Below are 12,927 nucleotides of genomic sequence, written 5' to 3'. Positions count from 1 at the left end.
TGCTCTGTAATTTGTGCCTTCTGTAATCATGCAAACATTAGCCTTATTGCCTTGTCCATATCCGAATCTGGATGATATATTTTGCAGTTTCATTGGAATCAGTATTCTCATTCCTGCTCGTGAACTGTGAGACAGTTTTGCAGCAAGTTACTCAACAGTTGCTAAATTTTATGAGGGATGGCTGCACATTATTGCAATTGAAAAGGAAGAGCCCTAATGTACTTCTCACTTTGTCTACCCAGTTGCCTGCATAGCTGTGTTACATGTTTCTGAATAAAAATCATGGGCTTTATGCCACTAAGATAGTTATTTCATATTAGAATTGTGTCCCCAATCTGATTTACATGATATTGCTTTATATTATGGAGATGGCAACTGTTTCTGTGGTTAGGCTGCAAAATACTTTGCATTATTAAAAGGAATCTCACTCCTTTTTTGAATTTCTTTTCCCTAATACATTCTTAGACGAGTAGTTTTAGCTGCAGGATGTTGACATTTACCATAGAAAATGGCCCGAAGCTATAAATGTGACTTTCTATGTAGAGAGGATCCTTCATGAAATTCTTTCAGTTTTTTCTGAGCTGTGTCTTGTCAAAAATGACCATTTCTCTTTCCCCAGGGAGAGAGAAGTGTTGGGCTTTTTTTGTTTTGGTTTGGTTTTTGTTTGTCGTCCCCTGCCAGAAAATAATTTATTATTTTATAATAAATTAGATTAATAAAGAATTATAAAATATTTTATTAATTTATTATTTATAGAATAATAAATAATACACCTGTATTGTGGTGTGTATACCAAAATCAAGTACCCCACAGTGAGTGAGCACCAGATTTGTACACTCCAGACAACCTGAGCTTGCAATGCAATGATTTATCCCTGAAATCCTTGGGAGTTTGATGTGTTGTGAGCCAATTGATCAGAACTGGCAGTTGTACTTCAAATCCAGCAACACTGATCTCCTTCTTAAAAGGGTATCATGAGTCAAGGGCTCCTCTGGCTGCTTTTCCTGCATGGGGCTGGGTCAGGGCCAGAAAAAAATGTCACTTGAGAGAGAAGAAAAGCAGCTTTAGTTTTCTTTTTGATTTCTTTGGCAATATCAGGCCAAATTTGGATGGAATATAAAGATTTGTCATCCCACAAACGCTGCATGATAATGGATTCCTGCTTCAGCTTTGCATATGCTAAAGGACAGTGGTCCAGATGAAGAAAAAGAGGTAAGAACAAGACGGAAGAGGCAAGAACTGTGAGAGAAGATGGCTTTAGGCTCCCCAAAGTTTTCTACTGGCCCTCAGTTGCAAGAACATGAGTTTCATGTTGCCAACAAGACAAGAGTGAACTCATTGGTCTTACTGCAAGGAGAGAAAGGGGCTGAAGTTAAGTACTTTTTATTCTATTTATCCACTGGATGTATGAGCAAACCAGATATTAAAAAGATAATTTAGAAAATACATTATACTGGACATTTACCTTTCATGGAACTCTTAAATTATTTGTGCTTCTCTTCAGTAGCTTCAAAACTGTGTTGAGCACTGGAGATGAGGTAGAAGAGTTTCTATTTGTGGAATTTTGAGATCTCACTCCTTTGTTCCATTCTTTCAATTTTCTTCTCATCCAGTAAAGTTCTAATTCTTGTTTATATCACTGTTTGTTGTCATGGAAATATCTGAAGGCTTTGAATCTACAATCATTATGTGTTTATTGTGGCAAGAAGAAGAAACTGGAAAACAGACTTCAAGGTAGAGATTCATTTTAAAATGATGCACCTCCAAAACTTAGAGAAAAGCAAATTCAGTTTTTATTATATCCAGGGACAGAAGGTGTTTTGACTGTTGTTATAAATGTGGTTTAGAGCAGAAGGTAGCACCTGGCGTATGCTTTCAAAGGTTATGGTTTAGCAACTCTCATCACTGAGGAGTGCTGATGGAATAGCAGTAATCCAACTTAATAAAGTAAAATACAGAATGAGCTCAAATTACTTTACAGTTGTTTGTATGGCAGTAATATCTGCAAGCAGACTTCAAAACACTGCTAGTTTATTAATCAGCAAAGCTATGCTCTGCAGTCACTAATTCAGAGGTTTAGACTCAGCTTTTGGCCGTGCTACAGCTCACTGTGTCACTGGGTCACACCTGGGCATCCTGTCCCTCTTCCTCACTCACTCCCCAGCTCGAGAGAACATGATCCCTTGGTGTAGTGGGTTCCACCCCTGCCATGGGCAGGGACACCTTCCACTATCCCACCTGCTCATCCAACCTGGCCATGGACACTTCCAGGGATCCAGGGGCCTCCCCACTCTCGCAGGGAAGAATTCCTTCCCAATATCCCATCCATCCCTGCCCCCCGGCAGTGTGAGTCCATTCCCCTTTGCCCTGTCCTTCTGTGCTCTTGTGAAAAGTCCCTTTCCAGCTCTCTTGAAGCCTCTTTTGGTCCTGGAGGATGCTGGAAGGTCTCCCAGAGCCTTCTCTTCTCCAGGCTGAGCAAATATCATCTGCTCTAGTTTGGTAATGGGTAAAGATCAGATGTTTTGGTACTGAATAAGAATTCCCAGTGCTTAAATAATTGCTAAAGCCCAGAAACATGAGAGGTACCTCAAGGGAAATGATCTCTGGTCACAAGATCATTTTCAGGGATTTCTTCAGCCTACTGCTTCCAGATGCTGTTCACCAAGTGGGATCTGGAAGCCAGTTATATGGAATTACACAATATGGCATTGCTCAGTGGTTTGCATTTTGTCCTTTGCATTGCAACCATTTCTGGCATTTAGTGGATTACATCTGACACCAATCAATGTCAGGGAAATGATTTAAGACAGGGTTCTTATGGAAGCCATAGGATGACACCAGTAATCACTGTGAGACTAAATAATTGTTTAGTAAAAACGTTTTATATAAAAGGCATGTAGAAAAAATTACAATATTCACACATTAATGCAATGTATCAAAATTTGCTACATTCAGCATAAAGCGAGATGAAAAGTGTTAGTCAGGACACGGCACAAACAGAACATGCCATGTTTTTCTATTCTTCTTCGAAGGTGTCCTGTCTGATATTCCCTTGAAAATCTTTCCCCAAGATAAGATCTGGCAAACATGCCTTCAGATCACTCAGAAAATCATAATTTGGTGTGACTCCTGTGCAATATGCTCTGCATGCAGAGACCAAGCCTGATAGCAGGGGTCAGTGCTGTGCTGAAATCACCAAGCTCAGTCCATCTGCAAAGAGACCCTACAAAAGCCATTTCTCCAAGGTAACAGACATATAGGTATATAGGGAATGGCTCTTTTCTCCAGCCTTTCTGGCAGGGAGAAAATTTCTGAATTAAATACTGAAATCAGAAAAGAAAACTGTAGAAAAGTTTTCTGTTCTCTGTCAAAACAGATGATTTGACAAGGAGGCAAACCAGTGTTCGAGTAAATGGTGAAGAATTTCATGTATTTCATTGCCACTGAAAACAGCGTGTGACACTGTTAAACAGCAGGCAGAAGTTAAAACTCATTATTTTCAGCTTACACTGGTGTGTTTCTTTGCCCTAACCTGCCCAAAGAAGGGTGCTCCTGAAATTCTTCTCTTGCAGCTCCAATGCAGGCATTTCAGGGAGCCAATGTACTGCTTGTGTGACTAGCCAGATGAGCACAGAGTTACAGTGTCTGTAACCCCCTGTTGTTGGCTGGGCAGGAAGATGAACAATTCCTGTTTACTGGTGAGGCCCATGTGCAGGGGCTGCTGTGATTTAATTACCACAGCATGCAGGTGAATGGGAGGGTTCCCACGGCAACCCCAGAGTATTCAAAAAATAGACTTTAAAAAAAGCCAGACTTCATCCTGCCATCACTCTGTTGATATAAAGTAACATTTGCAGAACTGTCTTCCTTTCCCTCCAAGGTTTTTTGTTTTTTTTTTTTTACCTTTCCCACTGTTTCCTCTGAATCTGGGCAAAATGCACCCATGGTACAATTTGCTATTCCTCCACTGCCAATGCTACAGATGTGCTGATTTACACAACTTGACTTTTGCTAAGCACTGAGCCTATACAGTCTAAACTTTCAAATTATTTTAATACAAAATAGTCATTTTCACAGAGTTAAAAAATATATTGTTCGTTTTAAAAAAAAAAAGTGTTTTACAAAAAAATTGTGAAAAATTTTCAATTCCTAAAAATAAAATCAAATATTTACAGCATTACCTAAATAAGCAGCATTTTTGTAAGTACAGACAGTTGTGCCTGTTTCCCTTAAAATGTTAGTCATTGGGGTGTGTTATTCTACATTACATCCTACCCAACACAGACCAGTACAAATAAACATGGAAGAATCTTGTCATGCCTAACTTGCTGCAAATTTCTCACAGAATTCAGTATTTACAGAAACCCACATTTTTTTTTCTGGATCCAATTCTTGCTGTCAGCAAGTCTAACAGCAACTGCATTACTGAACTTACTGTGAGCCTGGTGAGATGTCTGCAGAACAGTAATTACGTAAATAGGCACTGTTACAAAGTGTTGATCAAAACACAGATTGATTTCAAAAGCTCTTCAGTGCCATTCCAGCAGCTGTTCTTATGTACAATAAGACAAATGTGTTTACTCAAGACATGATCCTGGAAAATGCTTAAGCACATACTTAATTTCAAGCATGTGGATACCCTGATGTAGTCAGATTGTTCGTGTGCTTAAAATTAATTAGGTGCTTAATTGCTTTGTTAGACAAGATGAAGATGTGCATCTTCTGCAAAATTCCTGTTCAAAAAACTTCTGGAGAAATTCCACAGGCACTTGGGCTCAGTATGTACAAAGGTTCCTGACACATTCAAGAAAGGGTCCTAATGGAGACCACAAATAAAATTTGATATTCAGTCTCAGCCTTGGGTAACCAGACCTGGAGCATCCGCCATCCCTCGTGCCACAGCTGAGCCATGGAGCATCTCTGGTGAGTGCTCACCTGCCTGGGGTTCTGGCCAAAGGGATCACCTGAGGGCTGTGAATCCACCACACATTCCCAGCCTGGCTGCCTGTGCCTGCACAGGCCATTGCCACCCACAGCCAGCTGCTGCTGCTCTTCCTGGCTGCTGGGACAGAATGTGGTGAGAAAGGGCAGTGTGCTCTGCTTGGTATGGATACAGCTTTTGCTTGTTATCCCCTATTTTATAGGAGTTCAAGCTGTCCTTGGCTAGAAAAACTGGGCTGTTTGGGATCATTATTTTCGTGTTTTAACTGATCATGAAGGCTCCAAAAAAACTTGCTTCTTTGTCCATGTCAACTATGTCGCTGTTGCTGACAGAGACAAAAATCCTGTCCTCTCTCTTCAGCTGAAACACGCCACCTTGATAGATGGAATAAAGTCCATATTCCGCCTTTTTAGACCAGCAGCTTGTTCTTGCACTTTTCATGAGTAAAATGGGCTCAGGGTAATTAGTCAGTTTGTAAACATACTGGACAAGCTGTTTGGGGTTCCTGATTTGTCCCAACAAATCTGAGTCCTCGTTCTCGTTCTCACGGAAGCGGAAGTAAATTTGTGAGTAGATGTAATAAAAGCCTGTCTGGGGTATCACTAACTCTCCATTTCTCAGCTCCACGTTGTAAAGGAAGGAGTGGCCTTTTCTTGATGATTCCCAGTTGTTTATTTTGTGTCCATTTCCTCTTCTGGGCAAGGGATTTACTTGGAAAAAAAAAGGAGAGCGATGTTAACTTAAAAAACAGGTAGTGAAGCCAAGGGCCTGTTAGCTGAGGAGCATTGTTTTTAATAACAAGGTAAGGAAACCTTCTCTTCCCAGCAGTTCATTAGATCCGTTGTCACAACAATTTGATGTGTAAATAAGCTTTATGTGGGAATTGACATGAACTGCCTTTATTTTTAATATCTGTTCTCCCAAATAAGGGAAAAAATATGTTTTTACTTAGTAACAAAGTTAGAATGTCCATTAGTGTCTGATACCCTTGGAAATTGCAGAAAGCCGAGCAAGCCCTTCATTAACATGGCCTGAATGTCCAGTCTCTCCTGTCTGTCTCACATTTCTAATAGGTCTGTCACCATAGCAGCTGGGACTTGCACAACCAACAGAAGGAAATGAAGGAAAAGAGGAAAACTTAACACTAGGAAGGACATTTAAATTTATTTTTCTCCCTAATGAAGGTTCCAAAAGAAGAGTTAGGAAAGTACCCAGAGGAAATGGGCATTCTCTGTTTGGTGAGAATTAGCAGAAAAAACCCAACGTGTGGGACGAGACGATTTGTTTCCTACTGCTAGCTCAGTACAAGTACTAAAAGGGTGTTTGTCAGCAGCGAGGCTAGCAAAGGGAGAGTAATTTGATCAATTCAGTGGTCTTTAGGTGTTGCTAAAGGTGTGTCCTTACTGCGTGGGGCCAGGGAGCTCCTCCTGCTGCTGCTGCCCGTCAGGTGTGCCGCGATCCTGCGGACGGCACCGCGCGGCTGCTGCCCCTCGGCGCGGGGCAGGGTCAGCGTGCTCTCCACTGAAAGGAAAAACACACCCCACGTCAGCTGCCAGCCCTTCAGAAAGCACCCCTGTTCCACCTGGCTCGATTTCAAGGAATAGGTATGTCACTTTTTAACTGACTGAATCACAGGCTGATGGCTAATTATTGGCTAATAAGGCTCAAATTCCGTTTTCACTCTTGCTCGTGAAGTGACTTCACGTGCCTCTTGGTTCTCCTTTTTCTCCTCCCTCTGCCTTCAAGTTATCAATAGACAAAATAACCCATAGTACTCCAATTTATGGTTAAATATTCCTCATCTCCCTATGAATTTCCACTTGGAGGTTGTAATGCTTTCACCCAGCATCTTTAGCTTAACTGATCTCTGCAGCTCTGTGCTCCATGTTCCAGGAGCTGGGCTACTGGGAGGGCTTTTTAAACATCCCCCATAACACATGGGACTGGGCTCTAGAGGCTGAGTCCTCTGCATCCACCTTGGTTTCCTTGCTCTAACCACTTGACAGTAATTCCAGCTCCTGAAAATTCACCTTCTAGTAATAAATAATCATTTTTTGATGACTTGATGCCAGTGCAAGACCTCAGTCACTTTTCTGCGCTTTTAAAAAATCAAGTAAATTATACATGAAGTGCCACTAGTGGCTCCTTTTTATCACAGTTAATAAAATTATTACAATACCGTTGATTGCAGATATGTTTTCCTCGTAGCTTCTTGATATCATCTGCAAACAAACACAGTGAAAATGAATTAGCTTGTCAGCTGGGGCTATCAGGAGCAGGAAAAAGACACACCTTTTTTTACTCATTAATAAAGAAGATTCTGGATTTGATCAACATGCAAATAGGGGGAAAAAAGCACCTATTAGTTTGTTGCAATAAAGATTTTCTATGTGTACATCTTTTAGGCAATGAAAGATATGGGAAAACATTTTCAAGAGCTCAGGCATAAATCTATTGAAAAATCTGAATCTCAAGTTTCTCTCAAATAAAAGAAGTGTCCAGGCACCAACTTCCACTTGCGGAATACTTGGCAGTGTGAACTATAGGGTCTTAGATCTGAGGAATTAAATTTAATTTATTTAATTTATTTTTATACCTCTACTTATCTATCTAAGCTCTCAATCCAGCATATTTTGCTTTATGCATCCCCCTTCTTTATAACTGTTTGCTGAAACAAACCAGTTTAGTATTGACAGTGGTGCAGCAGCAGCAAGTGTGGTGATGATTTACCTGGGTAGCCAATAAGGCCTGTATTGCCAATTATTGATGGGTTTTGTCCTGCCACATTTCTATTTATCCATCTATCCTAATAGTAATAGTAGTATTATTGTAATTGTAACTTATTTCTGGCACCAAGGCTACCTTTCCATAAGCAGTCAGGGAGCTAGCAGGTATATTAGATGTGTAAATATCCACCAACTAAAAAAATGCTTTAGTGCATCGAACAGTGCAGGAGTTCAGGGACTTCACTGGCAGAGCTTCCACCAAAGGAGCTGAGATTTCTGAACACAAATAGAGAATCTGCTTTGGACTGCAAGATCTGTTTTTGCCAGGAAATTTCAGCCAGAAGAGAATTTCGACGGATGAGTTTGATTATGTGCTGGAGATGGGATTTTGAAATCCATTCCAGAAGATTTGAAGATTTTAGCCTCTGTGATTTTTCAGCCAGGCTGACTTTGTTCTCTGTAGCCAAAATTATTTGTATCGTGTGTAAGTCACGCAGGAGGTGTTCTTTGGGAAGGTGCTGTGCCTGATGCTGTGTGCTCACTTGCTCTTTCCTCCATCACTGCATCACACAGCTCATGACTGGACCACTCCTTAGGCACCTTTGTGCTCTCCCTGTGTTACATTTAATCTCATTTTCTCTCCTCGGTCTCCCTGTATTTCCAAAGAGGCAGTGACAGCTCTGACAGCACCATGATCTGTATGGTCAAGTAGAAAACCTTTACCCTGTGGTATTTCAGACAAGCCAACCTATCAGTGGAATTTGTTTAGTAAAAGATGATAGTCTTTGCTTTATTATTTCCTGAATGCAGTGAAACCACTTTTATGGGTTGTTTTTTCTTTTGCTCCAGTGCAAGCACTCTGCAGCTGGAGCTGTGGCCTGACAATTGCTTTGCAATAAAACAATCTGAGCCTCCCTTATTCTGCTATTGGGATTCCTTCAGCTGTAACATCACCAAGCACACTGTTCCCAAATACCTTTTTAATTAACTTTCCCAGGTGCCACTTCACTTGCCAGCAGGGATCAGACTCTCTGTCTTGGCTTTCGATGAGATCCAAGTTTTGGATGGAATTTCCGATCTCCTCCCCGGTGAGACAAGCAATGCCACTCTTGGAGTACGAGTCCTGGAGCTGCAGCACAGGGAAAATCCAGGATTGTTCATCCACCTTTGCAGCTGTGGTATGTCACTACATTCACTAAGTGCTAAGAAACACACTTTGTTTTCTCCAAAGCATTTGTTAGTATGGTGCAAGTAGGACTACATGAACAAGAGGATTGAATTAATCCTGCTCTGACACATTTAAATAGGAGGGCATACCTCACATGAAAAAAATATGCTTGGATTATCTCCATGGACATAAATCTGGTATCCAGTATTCAACTTAATAGGTTTTGTGAAAATTCAACACCCAAATCCCTGATGCTGGAAATTCTTTAGATTCTCTAGTTCTGCATAAGAAACATTTCTTTTGCACAAGATTGCTTTTTAAACCAATTATTGAGGATGAAATAAAATACTAGAACTTAAAAGTATTTTCTGAGCTGTCTTTTCAGCCAATTGCATTTATAATCTAGACCTTTGCTGTTATATGTATCTTTACCATATCCTCCCCATATCCAGTTTGGGGTCTCTCCCAACAGCATTTGTCCTTATAGTCCAAACAACTGGAATTACATTTGAGTCCAAATAAAACTATAATGTTAGATATTTTTGACGTGAAAATACCAAGTATTTGTATCCTCTAGTCATGGAGAAAACTCTTTTTTCTGCTGAGTTTGAAGAGATTGGCAGAACTCCTTTTGGCTCCAAGAAGAATCTGACTGGGAGTGTTTTCCTACCGGAAAGCTCTCTCCAAGCTGCCTGTGGATGTGACTCCAGCTGGCGCTGTTGGTCAGTGTGGAAGCACAGAACCTGAGAGCAGCCCTTGTTTGCTTTGAACTGGGCTCCTGCTGCATCAGCTGCAGACTGGTCAGGCTTGTGGAGCCAGCAAAGCACTAGGGGAACTTGGAGGAAACAGCAAGAAACATGCAAAGCATCCAGATGGAATCCTGGTAGTAGCATTTAAATTTCGCTTTTTTGTTGTGGTAAAGAAGCTTGATTTGGTTTGCTAAACAGATGCTTTTTTTCCTACAAGTACCAGTTTTTTTAGCTGCCTTTGAGACTGGGGTATTGAAAGCAACAAATGGATTTCCTCCTTCACACTCCATGCTTTTCCTGGCTGTTAGAAAACAAAGGGCTTTAGGGAGAGATTTCCTGCAACAGGGGAAGGAGATTTCACCTCCTTCAAGTCCCACCTTCAGTTTGCAGCAGCAGATTCCACTGAGCTTCAGCTAGTACTTGAAACGATGTACTTTGTAGGCAGCAGAAGCAAAAGGATGTTTGTGAGGGTTTGTGTGTCTTTGCCAAGGAGTACAGTGGTATTTTAAAATCAGGTTTCAAGAACTCAAAGTGATTAATATTATGTGCTCATTGAGGTAAAACTACGAGCTCTGACTGGTTTAACTATACAATGAGCTTCTATAAAAAAGTAGTTAGACGAGTTTAAGAAAAAAAAGCCAAACATAAGCAAGATGAGAGGTTAGTGTTTATCCTCTTGCAGACCTGTCACAGCTCAGCTCCCAGCTTTGCCCTCCCATCTGGGAGCAAAGTTCTGTGCCTCTGCCTCCACCTTACCTGCTCACCTTTCCCCAAAACAGGTTTACTCTCCTGGCACCTGTAACCTTACTTGGTATGCAGTTTGAAATCCGATGGGGATGCAACCTTGCAGCAGCACATTATGGAATTGAGGGACTGGGATTTCTCTTGTAAGATTTACTCAAATGAGGTTTATCTGCAGCACTGAACCCTTTGAGGACACAACTCCTGCAGGAATCTTATCTTGTTGAGCCTCTCCTATATTAGGAGTGGTTACTGGACTGTTTCTGAAACAGAAGGAAGCCAGAGGCTGTTTTCCTTGCCCTATGTCCTGAAGCATAAGAACTTTATTGTCTCAGTACTTCCTCTTAAAGCAAAACAGTTAAACAAATGTCCTAGTCCTAATCAGGTTATTACAGCTGTAGTGGACAAACCCTGCCAGTTACTAGCATGCTTTTTGTAAATACTTGCAGTCTGTGCAGCTACAGTAATTTGGTGAAGGTGTAGAAATGCAGGCATTGTGAACAAAAAAAAGGAAGAAAAATGTGCAGACAAAAAGTCATAGTTTATGTACAAAGATTTATTCCACATGCACCACGTGGCTGTGGGGTAGCAGGCTGTGTCTAGACGAGATTTTTCCTGTTTATTGTGCACCAAATGGCACATGCAGGAATATGTGGTTAAGGTACCTCCTCCAAAGCCAGCAACCTTTGTTTGCAGCCCAGCACAACTTCAGTTTGGACAGATTTATCCCTTGACAACAAATGCAGGCTTGTTATTCTTCAGAAACTGCGAGTTGTAATTTGGGCAAGTCCCTGGGCTGTGGTGGTGTCCCAGGTGTATATGTTTAAATAGAAGGAAGGAAAAGATAAGTGTGGTTACTAATTACTTAGATTGGCACGTTTGTTAGTAAGGGACTCTCAACTGTGTGCATGAGGATGCTTTCATATGTTTTTCTTCATGAGCAATCATGTAACCTGATTTCATAAAGTCAGCACATTTCTGTGACTCCCCCATTAGTCAGCAACAGCTATAAATTCAGCAGGAAAATCTGTTTTATACATTTTTAAAATATGAGCATTGGCTCCTACTGCAGAACACTGCACACCCTTTGCCCCACAGAGAACTCTGACATCTCAGAAGGCTCCACCTATTAAATCTAACGTGGAATAAATACATATATAGCATAATATGCATATCTATATTATTATTAATAATGCAATTAAGTATGCATTACTAAGTGCACATATATACAATAGTAATTTACATTACTTTCTGAAGTTGTAGATATACAGAACAATTACCTGCAGGTAGGTTTACCTGTGTGCCAGGTGTAGCAACATCCAGGCACAACTTAGAGAAGGACAGACAATTTGGGATAAGACACCCATGGAAACCCTGAGTAACAAGGGCCCTTGAAAAGCAGGGCCACACACACGGGACTATCAACTAAATTCAACTTTCCTGGAGTGTAAATGATCTTTTGCAAGAAGAGGGAAGAGTTAAGCAGCAGCTGGCAAACCTCAAGGGAGGCTGCAAGGAGCCTAAAGCATCTAGACTATACAATGGACGTTTTATAAGTTATTCCGGGAAATTCAGCGGTGCTCGCCGTCTGATGCAGTTCCTTTAGGGCTAGTCATGAAAACCATGTATTGTCCTACAGGAAACATCTACGAGACATTTGATCTTTCCCAATCCTCCTCGGCGGTGCCGCTGACAGCGCCTGCTCCCCCAGCCCTCCCGCACCGCAAAAGGGATGAGACGGCCGATCTGCGCTCGAATGGTAAACACATTTCCCTCAAAATCGCACGGCTTTGTCCTCTCGAGCCGGACACTTTGTGCCAGCCCCGTCTCTGCCCTCCTTTGGCCGCTCACACCCAGCACAGCCGGCTGTGCTGCGGACAAAGGCAGCGGGGCTTTGTCCCGCGGGGAGCCCAGGGATGCTGCTGGCATCGCCCCCCGCACCGAGCCGGGCCGTCCCGGGGGTAGAAGGGGCAGAGGGGGTCCCCCCCTGCCGCACAAAGCCCGCACAGACCTGTCTGAGCTCGCTGGTGAAGTACAGGAAGGTGACGGCCACGCACAGGGACTGCAGCAGCACGGCGGCCACCAGCACGACGCCGCAGGTCTGCGCGGGGCTGGGGCCGCCCGCCGGCAGCATCCTGAGGCTGCTGGGGCTGCTTCGGGCTGCCTGGGGCCGCTCTGGGCTGCCGGGGGCTCACGGCCGCTGTCCCGTGGCGAATGCAGCCCGCGCTCCGCTCGCCCCGCCGGGCATGCAGCGGGCGGAGCGGGGAGGAGCGGGGCGGAGGGACCCTCCCTCGCCTCTGTTCTATCCCTCCCCTCTGGCCTGTCCCTCCCCTCTGTCCTCTGCTCGCTTTCCCTCCGTCTTCTCTCTGCTTTCCCGCCCTGCCTACCCGGGATTTCCTCCCCGCTGCCGCCGCTTTCTCCGCTTTTCCGAAGGGCGGGATGGATGCTGAGATGTGCGGTCACTGCTCAGCGCTGCTGAGAGCATCTCCCAGCAAACTCTCTGGGAGTTTGCCGGCAGAGAACGGTGGAAGCTGGTTTTTTAAAGACATTAAGGCTCTGGCACGGAGTTTCCTGAATTCAAGTTGTGTGACAGAATCTTCG

At 42.9% G+C, this 12,927-nt stretch overlaps 1 protein-coding gene across 1 annotated transcript; it reads right to left on the bottom strand.

Annotated features, from left to right (window-relative positions):
- Window positions 1-2,863: 2,863 nt before the first annotated feature.
- TNFSF10 (TNF superfamily member 10) lies at window positions 2,864-12,553 on the bottom strand. Its single transcript, XM_014887095.2, has 5 exons — window positions 12,338-12,553; window positions 8,645-8,797; window positions 7,122-7,164; window positions 6,347-6,463; window positions 2,864-5,652 (listed from the first exon to the last, which is right to left on the bottom strand). Exons 1-5 carry the CDS (start codon window positions 12,458-12,460, stop codon window positions 5,204-5,206), a joined length of 885 nt encoding a protein of 294 aa, XP_014742581.1. The 5' UTR covers window positions 12,461-12,553; the 3' UTR covers window positions 2,864-5,203.
- Between the last annotated feature and the right edge of the window lie 374 nt (window positions 12,554-12,927).

Source organism: Sturnus vulgaris, chromosome 10, assembly GCF_052056855.1.
Source record: "Sturnus vulgaris isolate bStuVul1 chromosome 10, bStuVul1.hap1, whole genome shotgun sequence".
In the NCBI taxonomy this organism is placed as follows: domain Eukaryota; kingdom Metazoa; phylum Chordata; class Aves; order Passeriformes; family Sturnidae; genus Sturnus; species Sturnus vulgaris.
The sequence above is the reverse complement of the archived record's forward strand: the minus strand, read 5'-3'. Positions and strand labels throughout refer to the sequence as shown.